We start from the raw sequence: 20,904 nt of genomic DNA, 5'->3' as shown, positions 1-20,904 counted from the left end.
TTTGGTGTTGCCGTAGATAGATGCCAGAGCAACCTGCCCAAATACTCCACTTTCAAATATAGTAGAGATGGGGTCTTACGATGTACGATTTTAAACTATATTACAGACCTTTAGTTTCAGCTGTTCGCAAGTGGCCCTGGAAATTTCTGACCTATGATCATTTATACTTTTGCCAAGACCTAAGCAGGCATGTGCCATGTGAGGTTGTGAGGGAGTAAGTCTCTTAGCTTAGAGGTGAACCTGGCCGGGGCCACATCTGCACTCACTCTTCTATAGAAACCATGTGGAAAATGGCCCAGCAAGAAAGGTCCGCTGTTAGTTTGACATTTGGGGAGAATTTTGGGAGAACTTCTTGATGTATCTTGACAAATGGCAGGGGTTTGCTGCCTATTATATATTACTTTTAACAGAAATATGTCATTTTCAATTCTCCAAGACCCTACTTTACACAATTTCAGAAAGTCATCTAATTTTTTTTAATACCTGTTTGACGAAATTAAGCTATACATTGCTACCCGGATGCACCTCAAGATATGAAAACATGGTAATTTTTCATATATTAATTCCATAGTTAATTTTTTTATAAGGTAATTATTTTTTATGCCTAAATACGTAACTGGTTTTTATTTCTCTGTCAGTTTTCCATTGTATTTTATTTTTATTTATTTATTTTTTTAAAAGATTTTATTTGACACGAGAGAGAGACAGAGAGCAAGCATAAGCGGGGGGAATGGCAGGCAGAGGAGAAGTAGGCTCCCCGCTGAGCAAGGAGCCTGATGTGTGACTCAATCCCAGGACCCTGGGATCATGACCTGAGCCAAAGGCAGCTGCTTAACCGACTGAGCCACCCAGGCGCCCCTTTCCATTGCATTTTAAACAATTGACTGTGCTATTACTTTGGCTCCACGCAGTGATCTAAAAGCTCAGTTTTGGGGCACCTGGATGGCTCAAGTCAGTTAGGCGTCTGACTCTTGATTTCTGCTCAGGTTGTGATTGCAGGGTCCTGGGATCAGCTGTGTCGGGCTCTCTGCTCAGTGGGGAGTCTACTTGTCTCCCTCTCCCTCTGTCCGTCCCCCCGCCCCCCGCTAGCACTCGTTCTCCCTCTCTCTAAAATAAATAAATCTATCTTTAAAAAAAATAGAAATTAAAGCTCTGTTCTTGAGACACATGGTGCTGAGGCTGGGATTCGTTGTGCTTTATAGTGAGCAGTTGTGCACACATACACACGTGTGTGCACATGCAGATTGGGTCAGTGTGTGCTCATGGGTTTAAAGTGGTACCTGTGTGTGGGTGAACCTGCTCATTTGTGTCTCTCCGGCTCTCTGTGTTCTGTTAACTAGTGTATTCTAGAGGAGCACCTAACACAGCAGGGGCTGTAAACATTTAGCAGATAGCGGCATGTGCCACTGTGAACTTTTATCCATCCGTGCAGAAGGGTACTCTCCCACTGTTTGAAAAATATGAGTAGGGGGGCAGATGCCAGGCTGATAGCAATCGAGAGGAAAGCCCCACGGAGACATTGCTGTTTCCCAGGGGCCTTGCTGCAATGTGTAAGTGCCGCTTGTTCTGGGTTATAGATTTAGCACATAGAGGATTTTTTCCAAAGTAAATAGAATCATACTTTCAAAGCTATAGGGAATTTGCTCTTAACAAGTGCCCTCTGCTGAACTCTTTGTGACATGAACATCTAACATAAGACAATGCCTAATTTGTTCCTGTTTGGTTTTATGTGTAAAGTTTTCTTAAAACATTATAAACTCTCATTAATCCTCATCATTCATTTGGATTTTTAAATGAAGTACCTGACATTTTGTGTTTTGTATGTACTAACAGGTCATGTTCCTTGGGGAGCTGGAAGAAATATTGGATGTGATTGAACCCTCACAATTTGTTAAAATTCAAGAACCTTTGTTTAAACAAATTGCCAAGTGTGTATCTAGCCCCCATTTTCAGGTTGGTAGTAAAGAGAGGATGAGCTGGAGTGGCCTGTACCACATATGTTATTTGGTTAAATTTTATTTGTATTGAAAGACATGTAATGGGCACTAGCTACCTGTTGTTTTTTATTTGCTATTTTCTCATTCAGTAATAATTTTTATAATAACCCCCTTTATCTTGAACACGTGCAATATGACAGCTGCTTTGATGGTACTTTCTGCCTTGTAACTTCAGTTCTTGTGATCACTCGACAAGGAGGGTGTTATGATTTTTACAGATGTGAACACTAAAGTTCAAAATGGTAAAATAACTTGTCTCAAATAAAATGGCCGAGTAAGAGGTGGACTGGTAGGGTTCCTATAGCGTGTAAGAGAGAATGCGAAATAAAGCTTAAGAGGCAAAAAGAACACACATATATACTGTGCTAGATGCTTTACGTACATTATTCGTAAACTTCACGTTATGCTATGAGGCTCTACCCTCCCCACTCACCTCTGCCCCCGCTGTTTTCTGGATGAAAACCTTGAGACTCAGAATGATTTGCTTCAGGCCCCAAGTTCATAAGGAGTGAAGTCAGTTAGGTGTCGCTTCTTGTGAAAGCCGGTCACCTTCCCATGGCACCACCCTGCCTCCTTGTGGCCACTGCGGGGGATCACAGGGAAGCGAACCCGGCAACCTTTTTCTCAACTGGGGCTGTTGCTGCCATGCTGCAGAACCCACACAGGAGGGAAGGGGGTGATCTGGAGCAAAAACATGTCAGGTTTTATATCCTTTCGCTGTCTCACCAAAGGTCCGTATCACAGACCTTGAAGATTAACTCTTCATATACTGCCTGTTGACTCAAAGAGATTGTTCAGATTCTAGTTGGTAGTGCAGAATCCCACCGCTAATGTGGTAGACTCAGCAGTGGACTTTTTCCCTGAGCTCTCATTATCCTAATAGTTAGAGACATTGGCTGCTGTTGTTTTAATTTTTGACTTAAAGACATGTTAGTTATGTCAAGGTAGTGATCCTCTGACAATCTAGAGATTGTACCACAAAGCTCCCCCCCACCCCACAAAAAGTGGAAACCATTTTATGAACCATTATGTTGCATGCAGATGATACAACACATGTCTAGATAAACACAAAACAATTGCAGGATACTATGTAGGTGTTTTGCATATTATACATGGCATGAGTGCTCAAGCATCTGGATTGTCTACCTTATTTTTCAGTTTTCATCAGGAGGTTTGACATTGTGGGAAGCAGGGAGCAGAAATCTCTCTCTCTCTCTTCTTTCAGAAATCTCTTTTAAGATCACCAGGGAGGCTTAAATGATGCTCAGAAGCTCAGAAAGGAGACAAAGTGTCTGGTCAGTTACGGCTGTCCATTCAGGCCGCTATAACAAGATACCACAGACTGGGTGGCTTATAAACAGCAGAAATTTATTTCTCTTGTTTCTGGAGGCTGGAAGTTTGAGATAAGGGTGCCAGCACAGTTGAGTGAGGCCTCTCTTCTGAGCTGTGGGTTTCTTGTATCCTCACTTGGCAGAAGGGCTAATGATCTCCTTGGAACCTATTTTATAAGCACTAATCCCATTCATGAGGGCTCCATGCTTATGACTTCAGTACCTTCCAAAGGCCCCCCTCCTAATGCCATCATCTTTGGAGATTAGGATCTCAACGTAGGAATTTTTGGGGGACACAAGCATTCAGATCACAGCAGGCTTCTATAACAAAACACCACAGGCCATGTGGCTTAAACCACAGAAATTTATTTCTCACAATCCTGGAGGCTGGAAGTCTGAGACCAGAGTGCCAGCCTGGACGTCTTCTGGTGAGGGCTCCCCCTCTGGCTTGCAGATGGCTGGCTGCCTTCTCCCTGTGTCCTCACATGGCCTTCCTTGGTGTATGTGTGAGGAAAGAAAAGGAGATCTCTCTCTTCCTCCTTTTGAGACCACCAGGCCTATTGGATTAGGACCCCGCCCTTATGACTTCATTTAACCTTAATTTTACCTCCTTAAAGTCCTATCTCCAAATACACTCACACTGTGGGTTCGGGCTTCAACATAGGAATTTGCGGGGACAATTTAGTCCATAGCAGAAAGAAAAGAGAATTTAAAATTATTTGAGAGAAGTAAAATTTAGAACAAAAGAAAGGACAGTAAAGAGGTTCTTCGTTATTCATTTATTAAGTGTTCATTGGTGCATCCAGAAAACATTTTTCAAGTGCCACTCTGTGTAGCCACACACCTTTCACTCTTTGGATCCCCCCCCCCCCCCGGTGTGGCATCGGGGTCAGAGGGCGCCAAACAGACCATGCCAATGTGCAAGGGGATGGTGGGTCCCAGGAAAGTAATGATTCTCTCCTAGTGTTAGACATGCTAATTTTTACTTTGCATAAGCAGCGCCTTTCCTCTTTAAGGGGCTTTGCTGGATACTGATTTACTCTCTGTGATTTTGCATAGCAACAGATACATTGATTAAAATACTTGTTGGCGTTAAGTAGCAAGTAAACATTAGACTCCTAATTGGATGTAGGAAAATCCTAGATTTCTCCTTTACCAGCATCCTCCTGGGGTCTCTTTAAAACTTCCTCCTTTCCGTTGTAAGTTTCAGAACAACGTCACCCCCGTTCCTCCGCTTGTCCCTCTTTTCCCTTGGGCTCTACCTGCCTCGGCCGTATCACGTGCTGCATGGTTTCCGGCCCATGGGGGCACCTCTGTCCCCCTTTCCTGTCATTCCCTCCGCCCGGGTGCCTTTTCCTCCTTTGCTTCATCCTTCAAAGCCAGCTTCGGTGCTGCCCTCCTGTGTTACCTTCCCGCAGCTCCTCCTCTCCCCCAGGTCATCCAGATCGTCCATGCCGCTCTTTCCTCCGGTGCTTTGTTTCTCCATCTGTCACGGTTTACCTCGGATAGGCTCATAGATGTCCCTTTCCCCACGGGCACACAAGCTCCAAAGGGATAACAGAGTAGAGAAGTTAAAAGCAGTGACTTTGGAGTCTGCCGCTTTCTAATCATGTGGCCTCGAGGCAATGGCTTACCTACTCTGGCCTCATTTTCCTCATTTGCAAAATGGAAATAATGGTACGGATGCTGTGTGTTGGTTGTGAGGATTACATGAGGTAATATATATGTGAAACACTTAGCACAGTGCCTGAATAGAGTAAACATTCAATAATGATTGTTTGCTTTGTACTCTCAGGGTCTAGTGCCTCATGAGTCCCAGGATTTTTTTTTTTTTGAAGCAAGTTGAATAATGTAATAAGTTGAATAATGGAAAGGCTTAATTTCTCAGAGTCTGTTGGTGGGTACATCTTGTACCATGTCCTTAAATTATTAAATTTAAGTTTAATTTAAATTTAATTTATTAAATTAGAATGTAATTTCTTAATCTGGATGAATGAAAGAAGCCACTCTTTTTTCTTTTTCCCTTCTAAACACTACCCTTTTTAGATATTTTAGTTTTTTTGAGATTTTTAGTTTGATTACTTTTTAGATTGTTTAGGTTATTTTTTTGAGGCCTTCCTTTGAATTCATAGAGTCAGTTGGATAGCGCGGCGGTCAGAGAAAAAGGGATCAGAGATAGCAAGCCAGTCGGTGTCTCTAAGTCCAGAAACTGAGTGACTGCCTCCCAGCTTACCCAGTTCAACAAGGGAGGGACCGGAAATAAACTTTGGAAAGAGTCTGGTCACTAGACTTGAGTCCCAGCTTTCACCATTTACTAGCAATGTGACCTTGTGAGGGTACTAGTCTCTCTGAGCCTCAGTGTCTTCATCTGTCCAGTGAACCCAATGGTACCTAGTCCCGGATGGCGGCAAGGATGGCACATTCTCTCTGCAGTAGGCCCAGCGGCTGGCCAGAGGACGTGCTCAGCCAATGGGAGTGTTCTGCAGAGATGAGCAGCTGGGCTTTTCTCAGCAGCTATTGCCCGAATACCAGCTGTGTGCTGGGCCCTCCAGTTAGGTTGAAGTGTTTGGGATGAAAGAAGTGAACCAGAAGAGGGTTAAAGACACAGGGACAGCAGTGTGCATCTAGAAGGAGAGAAAGGTGTTTGGAGTTTGGGGCTGGGTGGGGAAAATGTGGAATCTGATGAAATGTGCAGCATTAAAGGAAAACATAAGGAAAGAGGCAGGAAAACTTTTTTCCTTCCCCAAATTGATGAACCACTTTGGAACTTTCTGAAATTTAAATCCATGAAAATGTAAAGTGTGATTAATATTTAATTTCACATTTGATTGAATGATATAAAAATAGTCTTAAAGTATTTTTGTTTGGAGAGATTTTAATTTGTTTTATCTTTTTCTCTCTCTTAATATTTTATTTTTCTTTTTTTCCAAAGGTGGCAGAAAGGGCACTGTATTATTGGAATAATGAATACATCATGAGTTTGATAGAAGAAAACTCTAATGTCATCCTTCCCATCATGTTTTCCAGTCTTTATAGGATTTCAAAAGAACATTGGAATCCGTAGGTTTTCAGTTTCTCCCCTCTCCCCTCTTCTCTCCCTCCCTTCCCCTTCCCTCTCTCCCTCCCTCCTTCTCTTTTGCTTAATAAAATGTCTTGAATGCTTGCTATGTGTCTGATGCTGTGCCTGTTGGTGAAGACAGGTACATGACAATGCCTGTCTTTTAGAAATTTACTGACCGGATTACGGAGACTCACAAATAAACAGATATTTTACAAAACAGTGTTTTTTAAAATGCTGTTATATTAAAATATCTCTTACTTGAGGGGTTCCTGATTTGTCTGTGAATGTAGCAGAACTATTTTGGGGATGCTCGGGAGCGAGAGGAGGGGTTTGCGGATATTGACGAGGTGGTGATGCTCACTGAGTCTACAGGAATTCAGCAGGTGGTTGGGATGGGGGAGGCCCTTTGGTAGTGTGGGTCTCTTCTTCACATTAAAAGGCCCCAAAATGTAAAAATCACCTGTCAGATTCTGAAACCTGTGATTTTGGGAGGGCTAAAGTACCTGGTCTTTTGGGGAGGATGCTGGAAGATGGGGTTTAAAAGGAGAGTACAGCCCACATGAACCTTCACCAGTGGAAGATAAGGAAACACTAAGGAGTCATAAAGTGGAAAGTGTGTGAATTGATTTGCCTTTTAGCATGATCCATTTCTTAAAAACCAACTCAGTCATTGTTCATGTTCTCTAGGAAAAAACAAGTTTAAAATCTTGAAAGGAGATGTTTAACATCTAGTCCTATGAAAGTTAAAGCAGTCTGCATTTGAATGGCTTTAACATGTTTCTCTGTGGAATAGAAAGAAAATTTAGTGTGGTATTAGATATTAGTAGATGTAATTAAGTATATTCATAGTATGTGTTTTGAAGTTTGCATACAACTGTAAAATACCACATTTCTCATTTTTCAAATTGCCAAATTTTGTTACTAAAACTTGTAAAAATAAAGAACTGGTAAATAGTGAAGTCTCATCATGCCAGTAGTCTCTTGAGGACCTAGAGAGTGGTTCTGGCGAGTGTCTGTCACGGCTCAATGTGCTGTATGTGGCCCTTCTCCATCCCTGCCCATTGTACATGAGAAGGTCATTCACCTCAGCAGAAGAGAGCTAAAGTTTTCCTTTTAATGGGCACAGGGCAGAAGCAACACAGCAAGTACACTTATGTTTTGGAAACATTAAACCCATGGTTTGTTTAACCTGTGGCCTAACTTACCAATGCCTTCTTCAGCAGTATTGGTAGCAGATCTGTTGCAAAACAGTGGTAACGTACATTTTTGCTAAGGGCAATGCTATTTAGAGTCTAGTCTGAAGATACCAAGCTTGTCATGGGCATAGTCCTCATATTGTCAAGAGCTTATTCTTCCTCTTGATAAAGATGTGCTGCCATTTTGGCCATTTAGCTGTTCCACAGCTAATAGCAGCCGTCACTAGCTTGCCAGTCACCAGAGTATGTGTTGGGTCAGCAAGGAGACTTAGCAGGAGTGAATGGACTGAAACAAATCACAACTAGAAACTTAACTCATATTAAACTACCCAACTTACAGGGGTGTGGTATCATATCTTTGAATATAAATAATATACATATTATTTGTTTCCATGAGAACAGCTTTTGATTTTGATGAATTATGTATATTATCACTTTAAAAATAAAATTCTGGGGGCGCCTGGGTGGCTTAGTCAGGTAAGCATCCAACTCTTTTTTAATTTTTTTTATTTTTTTTATTTTTAAAGATTTTATTTATTTGACAGAGAGAGACACAGCGAGAGAGGGAACACAAGCAGGGGGAGTGGGAGAGGGAGAAGCAGGCTTCCTGCTGAGCGGGGAGCCCGATGCGGGGCTCGATCCCAGGACCCTGGGATCATGACCTGAGCCGAAGGCAGATGCTTAACAACTGAGCCACCCAGGCGCCCAAGCATCCAACTCTTGACTTTGGCTCAGGTCATGATCTCAGAGTTGTGAGATCGAGCCCTGCGTCAGTTTTCGTGCTGGGCGTAGAGCCTGCTTAAGATTCTCTCCCTTTACCCCCCCCCCCACCTCTCTCTCCCCCCCCCCCAGTAAATAAATAAATATAACATTCTGTGCAAATTCAAGTCTCTAAGGTTAGTCCTAGCACAGGTGCTCCTTTTTAGGGTGAAGTGGCTTTATTTTTATACTTGTCTTTTTTTTTTTTTTAAAGATTTTATTTATTCATTTGAGACACAGAGATACAGAGAGAGAGAAAAAGCATGAGCAGGGAGAGGGAGAAGCAGGCTCCTCGCTGAGCCAGGAGCCCCATGTGGGGCCCCCAGGACCCTGGGATCATGACCTGAGCTGAAGTCAGATGCTTAACCATCTGAGCCACCCAGGCGCCCCTATACTTGTCTTTTTATTAAATGAAGTTAACGAGTGTCCACAGCAAGTCTATGCTGGTTACCAATAATTAGAAGGGCAAAATTAGATTTTTCTTTTTCTAATCCTCCAACCCCTCAGAAAGATATCTTGCCCAGAAGAGTAAAGAATGGAACTCTCTTGATGTGGAAATGAACTGTAGGTCCTTTCTAGTTTTAACTAAGAAGGGCTGGAGATTCAGCAATACAAAGAACTCATCCAGACACAGGTTGTGCTCTCGCTCTCTCTCCACGCGGCTCCCATCACGTAAGACTAACCAACACGTTCTCTTGTCTCTGCGCTTCCCAGGGCTATCGTGGCGCTGGTGTACAACGTGTTGAAGGCGTTTATGGAAATGAACAGCACCATGTTTGATGAGCTGACAGCCACATACAAGTCAGATCGTCAGCGGTAACTTTTTAAAGCTTTTTTGTCAGCTGTGCATAAAAACTGTTGAGTTCTTTCCTTGCTCTTTACTGCAGTTGCCTAATTGCACCCGAAATCATAAGCAGCACAGTTTTATTTATTTATATGTTCATTTTTGCATGCTCGTTAGCTGTGTCTTTAATAGCATGCCACCAGGTAACAAAGTATCATTTTAAGAAAGGCTGCTTTCCTCCTTCCCTTCAATAATGTTTCTCTTTTGCCTCAGGGTTAAGGGCCTGGCATGTAACTCATATTTCAGACCCCTTGAAGGGGACTGTTGGGTAGTTGGCCATCTGGGTTCACTCCCATTCTGAACTTATTTGAACTGGAATTGGGCAGATCTTGTGTACTTCACTCCAGCAGCAGGAGAGATGAGGCACCATTTTTGTTGAGCTCTTTGGCCCCGAACTTACTTAACTGTTCTAGAACACAAGTTCATTGGGATTTAAAGGACAGTGAAAAGAACATGGACGTGAAAAGTCTGGTATTATACAAATCTTAAAATGTTTGAGACCAAAAAGTAGTTAAAACCAGTTGAGCTCTTTTTACATAAACGCTTATGGCTTAGTAAAGTCTTTCTTGATTTCATTTACATGATTTTTGAACTTTGTTATTTCTCGTTCAACATGTCCAACTTTCCAAAAGATGTTGTCTTGGTCCATTTGGGCTGCTAAAAACAAAATACCACCAAGCTATGGGTAGCTTATAACCAACAGAAATTTATATCTCTTGAGTTCTGGAGGCAGGAAAGCTAAGGTCATGGCGCCAGCATGGTTGGATAAGGAACCTATTTCTGATTCCTAGCCGTCACCTTCTCACCGTGTCCTCACACGATAGAAAAGGACAGGGAATCTCTGTAGGATCTCTTAAGGTCACTAATGCCATTCTTGAGGGCCCCAGCCTTATGACCTAATCATCTCCCAAAGGTGCAGCTACTGAGCCCATCACCCATGAGGGTGAGGATCTCAACGTAAGAATTTGGGGCGGGACGGGACACAAATATTCAGACCATGGGATTGAGATACTTGGTGAACTTAAGGAAAGTCTAGAGAGCTTGTTAGTAGTTGGGCTTCTGGTTTGGCTTGGATCCAGAAGCAAATGTCAGCTTTCAGTATTATAAAACCATGCATTTTAGAAGATCCCGGGGATGTGTACGACGAGTGTTCATACCCAAGACCTTGCTGAACCTCCTGAACAAAGCTATCTGTGGTTCTCTTGCTTCTTTGCTTTGCCTGATTTTGCATGTGTTACTTGAATTTTACTGATAAAAAGAGCAATGAGGGGAAAGATTTGGTGGTGGGGTAAAGGACTATCACAGTAATTTTTTATAGAAATTACCAGGATGTGGTTATATTGAAGAGCAATTTAATTATGGAATATGGCAACTATAGACAGAAGAGGCTGGGATATTTTATATAATATTGGAGTAAATATCAGTTATGGGATATGTTGTGCCATACTTGTAATTTAAAGAACTTTTAATTTAAGTATTTACAGTTGTTGTAAATCATTACATTTGTAACCCTCCTTGTGTTAAACTTCAAGTCTTTAAAAATGTTATTTAAGTAGAGGAAATAAAGGGCACATTCTCATACTGTGACGTACCATTACAGAGTGTGTTGTCCTTTCTTTTTATAGCAACTGAAAACCCATGATTATTATCCTACGTGAATAAGGATTAAATAAAAATCTGTAGAATCCCATTAAGAGAAATGAAGACCTTATTTCTAAAATAGTCAAATTGAATTAAATTAATTAATATTTATTGAATTTAGGTAGTAAAACTGTTTTCTGATCATTTATCATTTAAGCTAAATAGACCAAATTCTTGGAAAAGATACCTATTGACCAAGGGGTCCAAGAATAGACACAGCAAAGTTGATTCCAAAGATCTGGTGTATTAGAGTGACTTATTGTGAGCGGACTTTCTTAATGAGAGAAGGATTTTTTTAAAGTAAGGGTAGTATTTTGTCAAATGAGTAATGGAAGATTGTGCTGAATAGATGGAAACATTGGCTTCTCCCTGGATGTGGGACTAGGAAAAGAGAAAAGAGAGATATATTTGGTGCTGTTAGAGAAGAGCTACCTGGAGGAGTTCACTTCTGGATGGCACCAAATTGAAGTGTTTCAGTGCAGATCAAATTTTTATACAAATCTGGAAATGGTGAGTGGAATAAATAGCTAGCACTGTTAGATACATATACCAACATTCGTGCTATGGGAAATTGAAATTGGAAGAGAATTGACAGTATCCCTATCCCTAGCATGACAGCCATGACAGTGTGGTTAAAGCTTTAAAATTCCCACCTACAGGGAGAGAGAAAAGGAGCAAAGAATGGGACAATAGTAACTATTTCAGAAATATTTAGAATTTTTGAAGATAAAGTTGTCAGTATAAAAGATGTATAATAACTCAGCATAAAGTTCATCTGGAAGAAAAGCCCCACAATTCAATAAATTGTATTGAATGCCATAAAACTATTGATCAGAGATGTGAACGAAATGCTTCAGTACCAAGATGAGGAGTGTTTTAATGATGTCAGCCCTTAATTTAAACTTCAGATTGGGGCAGTATGAACCTAACATGTGTTTAACCTGTGTTTTAGTTGAAGAAAGTTTCTAAGCCCTTGCTTACCACCTTCTTCTCCGTCCAAATGAAAAGGTTACCAGTGTTCTATGATAACGTTTATTTAGACCTAATATTATTCCTATACTTTACTGAGAAACCAAAAATGATTAATTTACCAAACAGCTTACAGTTAAGAATCTGGAATTCATAATGACTGGAGGATCATCTAATTTTGTCCCTATTGCTCTGTAAATACAATTTTTCAGGGTCAAAATTACCCAGTAGATAACCATTTCAAAAATTGTTATGCCCTTTAAAATTCATATTGTGCCGATTGTATTCGAGATAGCTGAAACTAGTTCCAGTATACAAGGCCTAAATTGCCAAAATATTAATTATGACATGATAATATTAATTAATATATTGCATAATTAAATATTTTCTCAAGACTAGTGGAATGAGAATATAAAATTAGGTATTTCTAGAGATATTTTTCGGGAGGGGGGATGAATTAATTTGTGTTGGTATAGATATCAAATAATTTTTTTAAAAAATTGGTGATATTAAAAAATATGAGGCATTGGAATTAAATACAAGTTTCACTTAACCTATGTGCATTTCCCTGAGTAAACATTGTATTGTAACTGAAGTTAAATCCTTGCTGGGTGAAGTAGCATAAAGACCATATTCCCCATGCCTGAGATGGCAGAACCCCCATTTTCAGGAATTACCTGAATTTATGGATTCACAAATATTATCTGAGTCTGTTGTTTACTGGGTCATCCCAGTATGAGAAAGCTAGGGGCAGCAGTGGATTTTTTTTTTTTTTTTTTTTAAAGATTTTATTTATTTATTTGAGAGAGAGAATGAGAGGGAGAAAGAGCACAAGAGGGGGGAGCAGGAGAGGGAGAAGCAGACTCCCTGCTGAGCAGGTAGCCCGATGCGGGACTCGATCCCGGGACTCCAGGATCATGACCTGAGCCGAAGGCAGTCGCTTAACCAAGCAGTGGATTATTTTTAATAAATGGGAATTGACTTAATTTACAGTATAGTCATATATTCCTCTATTTTATACTTTCTATACCTGGTTGATGTTAAAATTAACATCCTTATAAAAATATGGTGATCTAAAATGTCCTTGACAAATAAAATTTGTTGACCCCGTGTTGGACATCCAGTTTTATAGTCAAATTTACCAAACAGCGAAATCTGAAAATCTGGAAATTACTGGTCAGCCTGATACTGAGCCGAATTTTGAAGGCTTGGAACATTAAAAATTTGATTCATAATCATGTCAACAAAGTTCTTTCCAGATCATTAAAACTGAAATCACAAAAAAAGAACATTTAATTTGGTTGTATATATAGGTATAAAATAAGTTAATAACTTAGATTTTGTGGGTTATTAATACTAGTAAGAACAAGATTCTGCTAAAGAGTTTAATATACTTAGTGTAGGGGAAATAGATAATACTAAAGGGGAAGTACATTTTCTTGACCTACTACTTTGTCTGCATTAGTATAATCTCTAGCATTTCCTTTTGAGAAACTATTTGGAGGCAAAGGGAAAATTAAATTTTAACTAGAGCCCACGTAAAAATCACTTAATGTATCTTTGGGTCTTTAGGATAATCGATACATGGAAATGATCCCCATTTTTGTTTTGAAGTTAACTTTCATTATTAAGCTAAGTATAAAGGAATATTAATGTGAAATATTAAAATAGGCTTGTCATCTCTTGCTCAGTACATTAATGCTACTTTTCCGTGCATGTACATATCAAGGGGGGAAAAAAAAAAACAAGAGAAGAACTGAAAAGAGAAAACACCCACAAGCTTAATGCCAAACTTTCCAAAGACTACTTGTAAAACCTGCATGGGGGAGAAGTATGTCAAAGGAGCAGTTATTGTTAGATAGTCTTTTCAGACTTTCCTAGTTGTTTACCTTATATTCCGTTTTCTACCCACAGTGAGAAGAAGAAAGAAAAAGAGCGTGAAGAACTGTGGAAAAAACTGGAGGATCTGGAATTAAAGAGGGGGCTTAGACGTGACGGCATAATTCCAACTTAACAGAAATAATTACAGCAGCGTCACTAACCTGTGGGGTCACACATTTATGTAGTAGAAGATGGAGCAGCAGTTTTCTGTATTGTGCAACTTTGCAGTAGATTTCACATCTGTTTCATTATTACAACAGCACTGTATATACCTGTCTCTAAGTAAAGGAAAAAAAAAAATAAGGACTTCAATCCAAAGTTTGGACAGTAGATGGACTTCTCAGAACTTTGCAAACATAATCATTGTTCTAACCCTCTTTAAAAAGCAAAAAGCAGTCTTCAAAGATCTGTTGATGAAATTGCCGTGTTAAAATTCTGTTATCAGGAGTTCCTTATTTATCCTTAGCAGAGAGTATGAAACAATTTTCAAATGTGAACAATCTTAAATTTAGCTTGTCTTTCTGCTAAGCTGTTAAATGTATTTATAGTAACGGAAGAAAAAAAAAAAGACTGTCATTTCCTTATAAGTTTGTATAACATCCTCCTCTGGATAACTTGACTGTAACTTAACATCTTTTCCTTTTGCACATCTTCATGAGTTGAATGTCCATGTGGAATGGGGCCAGGAATTGTACAGGCCCCTGATAAAAGTTTTGCTGACTGGAGCGAACATCTTTCCAGTAACCAGGTAGCCCTGGTACTCCTTTAGTTTTAAAATTAGGAGTAAAAGAGAAGCGGTGATAAACATAGTAGGGAAGGGAATTTTGGATTCCCGCATCAGTTTATGGCGAATCCAAATCAATGTCTTGAATCCTTTGAAAACAGGCACTGGGACATGAGAGGCTTCAGTAGCTGACCAGTATTAGTTGCATACATCATTGAACACACATACCAGAGATGTTCGAGAAATGTCAGAAAACATCCTTTTGGACCATTTTGTAATAAGAAAGACAAACACTAACCAGTACAACCATGAAATTGATCGCCAGGATTGCGAATCTAATTGGGAAGAGAGTTGAGCAAACAGCTTGGACTGTTTGGAGTTGTTGCCTTACTTTTTAATATGTATTTATAAAGTATTCCAGCAAAAGAGGATGTAACCTCTGGGAAAAAACAAACATATTACAGTGTTTTTTGTAGATTCTCGTTCTATATCTCATCACAGCGCCAGCCCTGTTTTTAGCCGGAAAGGATTCAGGATAAACATTACTATGCATTCTGAATTGGATGCATATTCCTAACTACTGTATTTGTTACCAAAAGTGGTTCTACAAATGCTACTGAAAAGAATCTGGAAATCCCTAATGTCCTGAGTATTAATAATAAAGTTTAAAAATGCTTTTATATCAAAGGTGCATTGTGACCAAATTGTTTAAGAAAAAAATGAAAAACAAAACAAAATTTAGGGCTGTATTATAGATATACCTTATTGGCTCTCTGCTTTGTATTTAAAAGAGGAATCTTACATCTTAGGGAGATAAAATGCCGATGAAATTTGTGTCCAGTATGTACTTACTTGATGCGGTTGCATTATTATGTACTGCAAGATATGTGTTTTGGAACTTATTTTCAGGATGCTTTTGCTTGTTATGGACGTGGCAGCAGTGAGTTGATAATCCTAAACCATCCCCTCCAGCAATATTCGTGGCATAGAGCTGATTCTGTGTTCATGTACTGAATTGTGATAGTAGCAAACATGAACATATGAACTGTCGTTGCTTTTAATAGAAATATAGTATCAATATGGACTTGTATATTCTCTTCCTTCCACTTAAATATAAAGTAGAATATGCAGTTTTATTGTTTCCAAGAAAAAGGAAAAAAAAAGCCGCTGACCTTTCTCCCCTACTAAGTGTTTCAGGATTATCAGGTCACAGTTGGATATTGTCATCTCAGTAACTTTGTAAAACAGAAACAAAACTTGGCTATGTTAATTCTGAAAAAGAAACAGCAGTAAAAGAGTCATATGCAACACCCAACACAACATGGTTTAATGGAATGAAGAGATTTTTTTTTTTCAAGAACATTAATGGGGATTCAATGTAAAGCGAGCGGAGGCTGCCGAAATGAAACCACTTACTTTAAAAGTGCTGGAGCAAAGGTGCAAGTTCAAACACTAAAGACAAAAAATAAATTTGTAACAAATCATCTCCTTTAGCCCTTTTGCTTTGAGCCTGTTAGCTTTGACTCTGCACTACATTTGTTTTTGACAGTATAAACTTATGTTTGCCATCAATTCATCTTTTTAGATAGAAGACATTAAAATCGCAGGTTTATGAACGATCTCTGCCCATTAAAATGAAATGCAGTCATTTGAAATGAGAAAGACGAGGACCCTGTTTTGCACCTTTCCCTGCGCTCTGAGTTACGGTGAGGACTGCACAGATACCCTTGATGTTAATTCTGTATGTTGATCATTCCAAACTGAGAAGAACAAAGCCAAACTTTAGACATATTTACAGAAGCAATTGCAAATATATGTCTAAAATGTATAGGGCAACTTCTGAGAAGAAACTGTCTTTTCTTTTTTAACCGAAAGTGACAATGTGACATCTGTCATGTTGTGTCCGGTGACGCAGAGTAACTGAGGTAATCTGACTGTTGCACTATGTGACATAGTTAAGGCTGTACTTGCTGCATTTACAGCAGCCCTCTCTCTCTCTCTCTCTCTCTCTCTGTCCTCTCCCCCATTTCTGCTGTTGCCGCAACTTGAGTTCATTGTGACAAATGCATCTTCGTGTTATATTTTGTTCGCTTCCTAATTTCCAGAACTATATATAAATATATTTTTTAAATAGCAAATATTGTAGTTAGTGAGTGATGATCACTCCAACCTCATCCCTACCATATTGGTTTCAGGGGTAGGATAAAGAGTGTCTTTGGAAGAACAAAACCAAACCAAACCAAACCCTGTGGTTTAGAATGATGCTGGGGCCTGGGTTGTGGGCCCAGAACAACCATGTGAGTGAATTGACCCATCTCATACTTTGAATCAAGCATGCATTCCTTTTCTCATTGTGCAAGTGTCCCCAGTTGTTTCCCATCAGTGTCTAGTTTTTGTTCTTTAAATTTTATTATATTTTGCTCTCCCTGACATCTGTTTTTTATAAAATAAAATAAAAAATAAAAAAAGTAAGAAATAAATAATACCCTCGATGCCGCTGGATACTCACAAGCAGGGTTATTGCTCCTTCATCTTGGGCTTGCTTGCCTAAATGGAAGGGTTTAATTTATTTTGTACCTCCTTCTATGCGTGGGGCAGTCCAGGGTGCAGAGCCAGGAATTGCTTGTAATTGCACCTGCTATACTTAAATGTATAGCCCTAGGCTCAATCACACTATGGAAAGAAAAAAAAAAAGTATATTTAGAGCTTTAAAAGCTTTTTTATTTTTTTGTGGGGATCGGGGTGGGGTGGGAAAGGGAAGATGTATGGATGTTACTGGCATTTTTAAGTGTTAAGAGTTTTTTGTGTTGTTGTTGTTTTTTTTCCTCTTGTTTTGTTCTTCCCCTTTAATTAGGTGCACTGAGCTGGCCCAGGAAATGAAGAGATTCTCTTCTTTTGATGCTATAACCAATCTTATCACAAAGTTTTGTCACCTGTAGCAAAAGGTGGCACCAGACATGATCAGTGGTGTTTTATTTGCACATCGATATTTTTATTTTTATATTCTGGCTCAGCTGCTTCTGAGTGAAGTTAAGGAATGACCCACAAAGGATTTTTGTAGTAGGCATATTGGCAATGCGTTTTATATTTCTCGGTATTTAATTTTGAAAATCTAAAAGGATTGTGCATCTTGAGAGAAAGTTGAGCAAATTTTGATCTAGTGGAATGTTAATTTGTGCTGCTTCTTGTGCACGACAGCAGCAGTAGTAGCTCTTGGAAATAAACATCCCATTTGATGATGTCTATGAATATAGGTTTCCTTTTCTTCCCTGCCTCCTTCCCACCCTCTTTTTTTCCCCTCCCTTCTTCTCCCCTCCCTCCCACCCTACCCTCTCCTTCCTTCCCTTCCCTGACTTGGCTTTTTTTTTTGAAATCACTTACTGTAAATAAGTTGTAATCCAGACCTCATGTATCAATGGGGAACTTTCAAATATAAATATTACCAATACATTTTCTGGTTGTTGTCTGATTTTTGATCGAGGTATAATGAGAATGACATATCCATTGCTTTTGGTTTGAGAATTTCGCTTTAGCTTCATAAATCTTTTTGTATTTTAGTATTTCATTGTTTTAGCAGGAGAGGGCAGCAAAAGTTTATTTTCCCTGTTAGAAATGTTGTGGTTCATACTGGTTTTAAATTTAATTGTGTGTGTGTGTGTGTACGTGTGCGTGCGTGTGTGTGTGTGTGTTTAAAACAGCATCTGTTTGTGGGTAGAGGTAAAAATGATACATTTTTTTGATATGAAAAGTTGCATATGAAAATTATGGACTGGTTCAACCAGACAGTGAATACTTCTGATCCACATCAAAGTTAAAATGCCACAAAACAATCTTCCAGCTCTGGCTATAATATGCTACTTCCTTTTCAAACACAGCAAAATGCAAGCTGGGTCTTAAACACTTGGAATTAAAAATGTCTTTCTTTGAAAATGATTTACTTTCTTCAAAGTGGTAACAGAAACAAAAATGAAGGTGCTCCCAAAGAGAACTGTAACCTTCCCCTTTCGCAGACATGTGAGAGGTTCTGTACTAGGGGTGCATCCTAATAAAGAAGCAGTGAAGAGTTTTCAGGAGCCTGGCTGTTTGTTTGTTTGTTTGTTTGTCTCAGACCCACGTGGCCTTTTGAACCATACGAATAATAGATTTGATCAACTTTGCTATGAGGCAATGGGGTTGGTATGTTCAGGCTTTCATCTTGAGAAAATCAGTTTATGACTAGGGGGATGTCATGTTGGGGAGTGGCCCAGTGTCTGTGTGACAAACTACTACAAAACTTAGAGGCATGGCCCCAGCAGTTAATTGTTTTGTTCACAAATACACGATTTGGGTGGGCTTGGCAAGAACATCTTGTCTCTGCTCTTCAAGTGTGAACTTGGGTTTATCAAGTGGAGCAGGAGAATCCACTTCTCACATGGCTCACTCACAGGGCTGGCAAGTTGGTGCTGGTTGTTGCCTTGGGGTTCAGCCAGAGGCCTCAGTTCTTAAGACATGGGTCTCCCTATGGGGCTTCCTTGGGCTTCCTCGTAGTGTGGCAACTGGGTTCTAAGAATGATCGTTCTAAGAGAGACTGGAAGGGGAAATTGCAAATTCTTGGAGGCCTGGGCCCAGAGACTTTCATGGCATAACTTCTGTCATATTTCATTGGTCAGGCGGTCACAGGGTCTGCTCAGATGCAGGTGGAGGGGACATAGACCTCACTGTGATGTGACAAGAGGAGTGTCATCTTTAATCAGTGCTTTAAAGCATTTGATTGAGGTGTGATCTCAGCTAATTAAATCACATCAGATTTGGAACTAGTAGAGTTTAATCAGTCAGTGTTTCATGCTCAGTTAAACTCTGAGTTGGGGAGGGAAAAATCCTTGTAAATTCAGCAAGTTCATATTTCAAAACGTAACCATATGTAATGTCTGAAGATCACCCTGTTGGCAAGTTATAAGGAGAAGAAACTGGTAACAAGAATTTTAGGGTTCCAAGAAATCTACGTTGATTTCAGTGGAATATCTAACTGTATAATATTGCCCCCTGCCTGTAAATAAATATAATAATGGAGGCAAAGTAAATGTACAGTCCAATTCCTGTTTCCCAGATTTTTATATAATAGTGTATCCTGTTGGTTTCTATTAGATCAAGTTCACATTAGATTTTTTTTTTTAATTGAGACTAAACCATGGGATAGCTGGGGGGAATTAAAATTTAATTTTTTTGATGATAGGTGTTCATTATATTATTCTTTAAAAAGGCAGATTAAAAAAAACTAAGTTGCATAGCTCCATGCTGCTCCTCAAATCTAAAAGTCTGCTATAAGATATGTGCATTTATTGGTGGATTGGACGAGTATTTATTGATTGGCTCTGTTCATAGTCTTGCCCATACTCTGATGTTCAGATTTTCTGTTTCTTTATTCTCTAATTTAGTTCACCTCTTCTGAGATCATACTCTGAATTAATCACATAATTTGAGCCAGACTTTGCCGCTACTAGATGATGTAAGACCTCAGGACCAGGATGGGTGTGAGGCACAGCCCTCTCATCTTCACCAAAGCTCTTGGGCAAGAGGTCTTTGGCCGGAGCACCCAACATGAAGGCTGTGGGCTTGGAAATCAGAGCCCCTTGGGATCATTTGGGTTCTGCTAACTTGCAGCTGGGTGACTTTGGAAAGTTTCTTGATCTAAGCCTCAGTTCCATTTGTAAAATGCAGGCAAAATGGTACTTATTTTATAGTGTTGTTGTATTACCTTAGATAATATGTATAAAGCAATTAGCACAAAGCCTGGCACATGGTAACCTGGAATTAATTATTACCTGCAATAAATGTTAGTGTTATTTACGGTAGTGACTTAAATATGAACGAATAATCACAATAGTTGTCATTTATCAAATCTATATGCCGTATATTGTGCCAAGAATTTTATATTCATCATTAGGTTTTCACAACAATCCTGGGGTAGAAGTTATGCCCATTTTATGGATAAGGATAAGACAGCTGAGACTTAGAGATGTTAAGTAATCTTTCTGAGCTCGCACAACTACCAAGGATTGAAGGAAGATTCTGACTCCAAATTGCTCTGAACAGTGATCTCTATACAGTAGGATGCCTTGTTCTGAGGACATATACCAAGTTTTATGTCCCATAACATAAAAGACTGAAATTTACTCTCTTGCAAGAAAGACCCATATTTCATTCATTCTTGCATTTCCACTCAGCACCCTGTCTGTTCTAGGAGCTACCCCAGACTTCCGTATATCACTCTTCAAGTTCTTTATCCCAGCCCATCCACTTTAACTTGAGTAGATGAGATTATCAGCTACAGCTTCTTTAGTTTTTTACTCTGACTCATGAACTTAGCTGTTTTAGCACCTGTCCCCACAGGCTTCTCCCCAATACCCTAGTCTAATCTTGGCTAACACTTCTTCACAGGGCCCTGCATTCCACTCTTTTATTTCTGTTACACTGTCAGTTGTTTTCTCTTAAAATTATTGTTTGAAAAACAATATATTCTCA

General features: G+C 39.5%; 1 protein-coding gene across 4 annotated transcripts in view; it reads left to right on the top strand.

The window, feature by feature from the left end:
* PPP2R5E (protein phosphatase 2 regulatory subunit B'epsilon) overlaps positions 1 to 17,853 on the top strand; it is a 145,435-nt gene extending 127,582 nt beyond the window's left edge. For 3 of the 4 annotated variants that reach the window (XM_078053794.1, XM_036067736.2, XM_036067735.2), the window contains 4 exons: positions 1,834 to 1,953; positions 6,261 to 6,388; positions 9,059 to 9,160; positions 13,713 to 17,853. In XM_078053794.1, coding sequence (XP_077909920.1) covers positions 1,834 to 1,953; positions 6,261 to 6,388; positions 9,059 to 9,160; positions 13,713 to 13,812 — 450 coding nt within the window. In that variant the 3' untranslated portion in view covers positions 13,813 to 17,853. The remainder of the gene's footprint in view (positions 1 to 1,833; positions 1,954 to 6,260; positions 6,389 to 9,058; positions 9,161 to 13,712) is intronic. The other variant, XM_078053793.1, reaches the window with a different exon arrangement.
* The last annotated feature ends 3,051 nt before the right edge of the window (positions 17,854 to 20,904 follow it).

This window comes from Halichoerus grypus, chromosome 8 (assembly GCF_964656455.1).
Source record: "Halichoerus grypus chromosome 8, mHalGry1.hap1.1, whole genome shotgun sequence".
Lineage (NCBI taxonomy): Eukaryota > Metazoa > Chordata > Mammalia > Carnivora > Phocidae > Halichoerus > Halichoerus grypus.
Note: the sequence above shows the minus strand (reverse complement) of the source record. Positions and strands in the feature narration are given on the sequence as shown.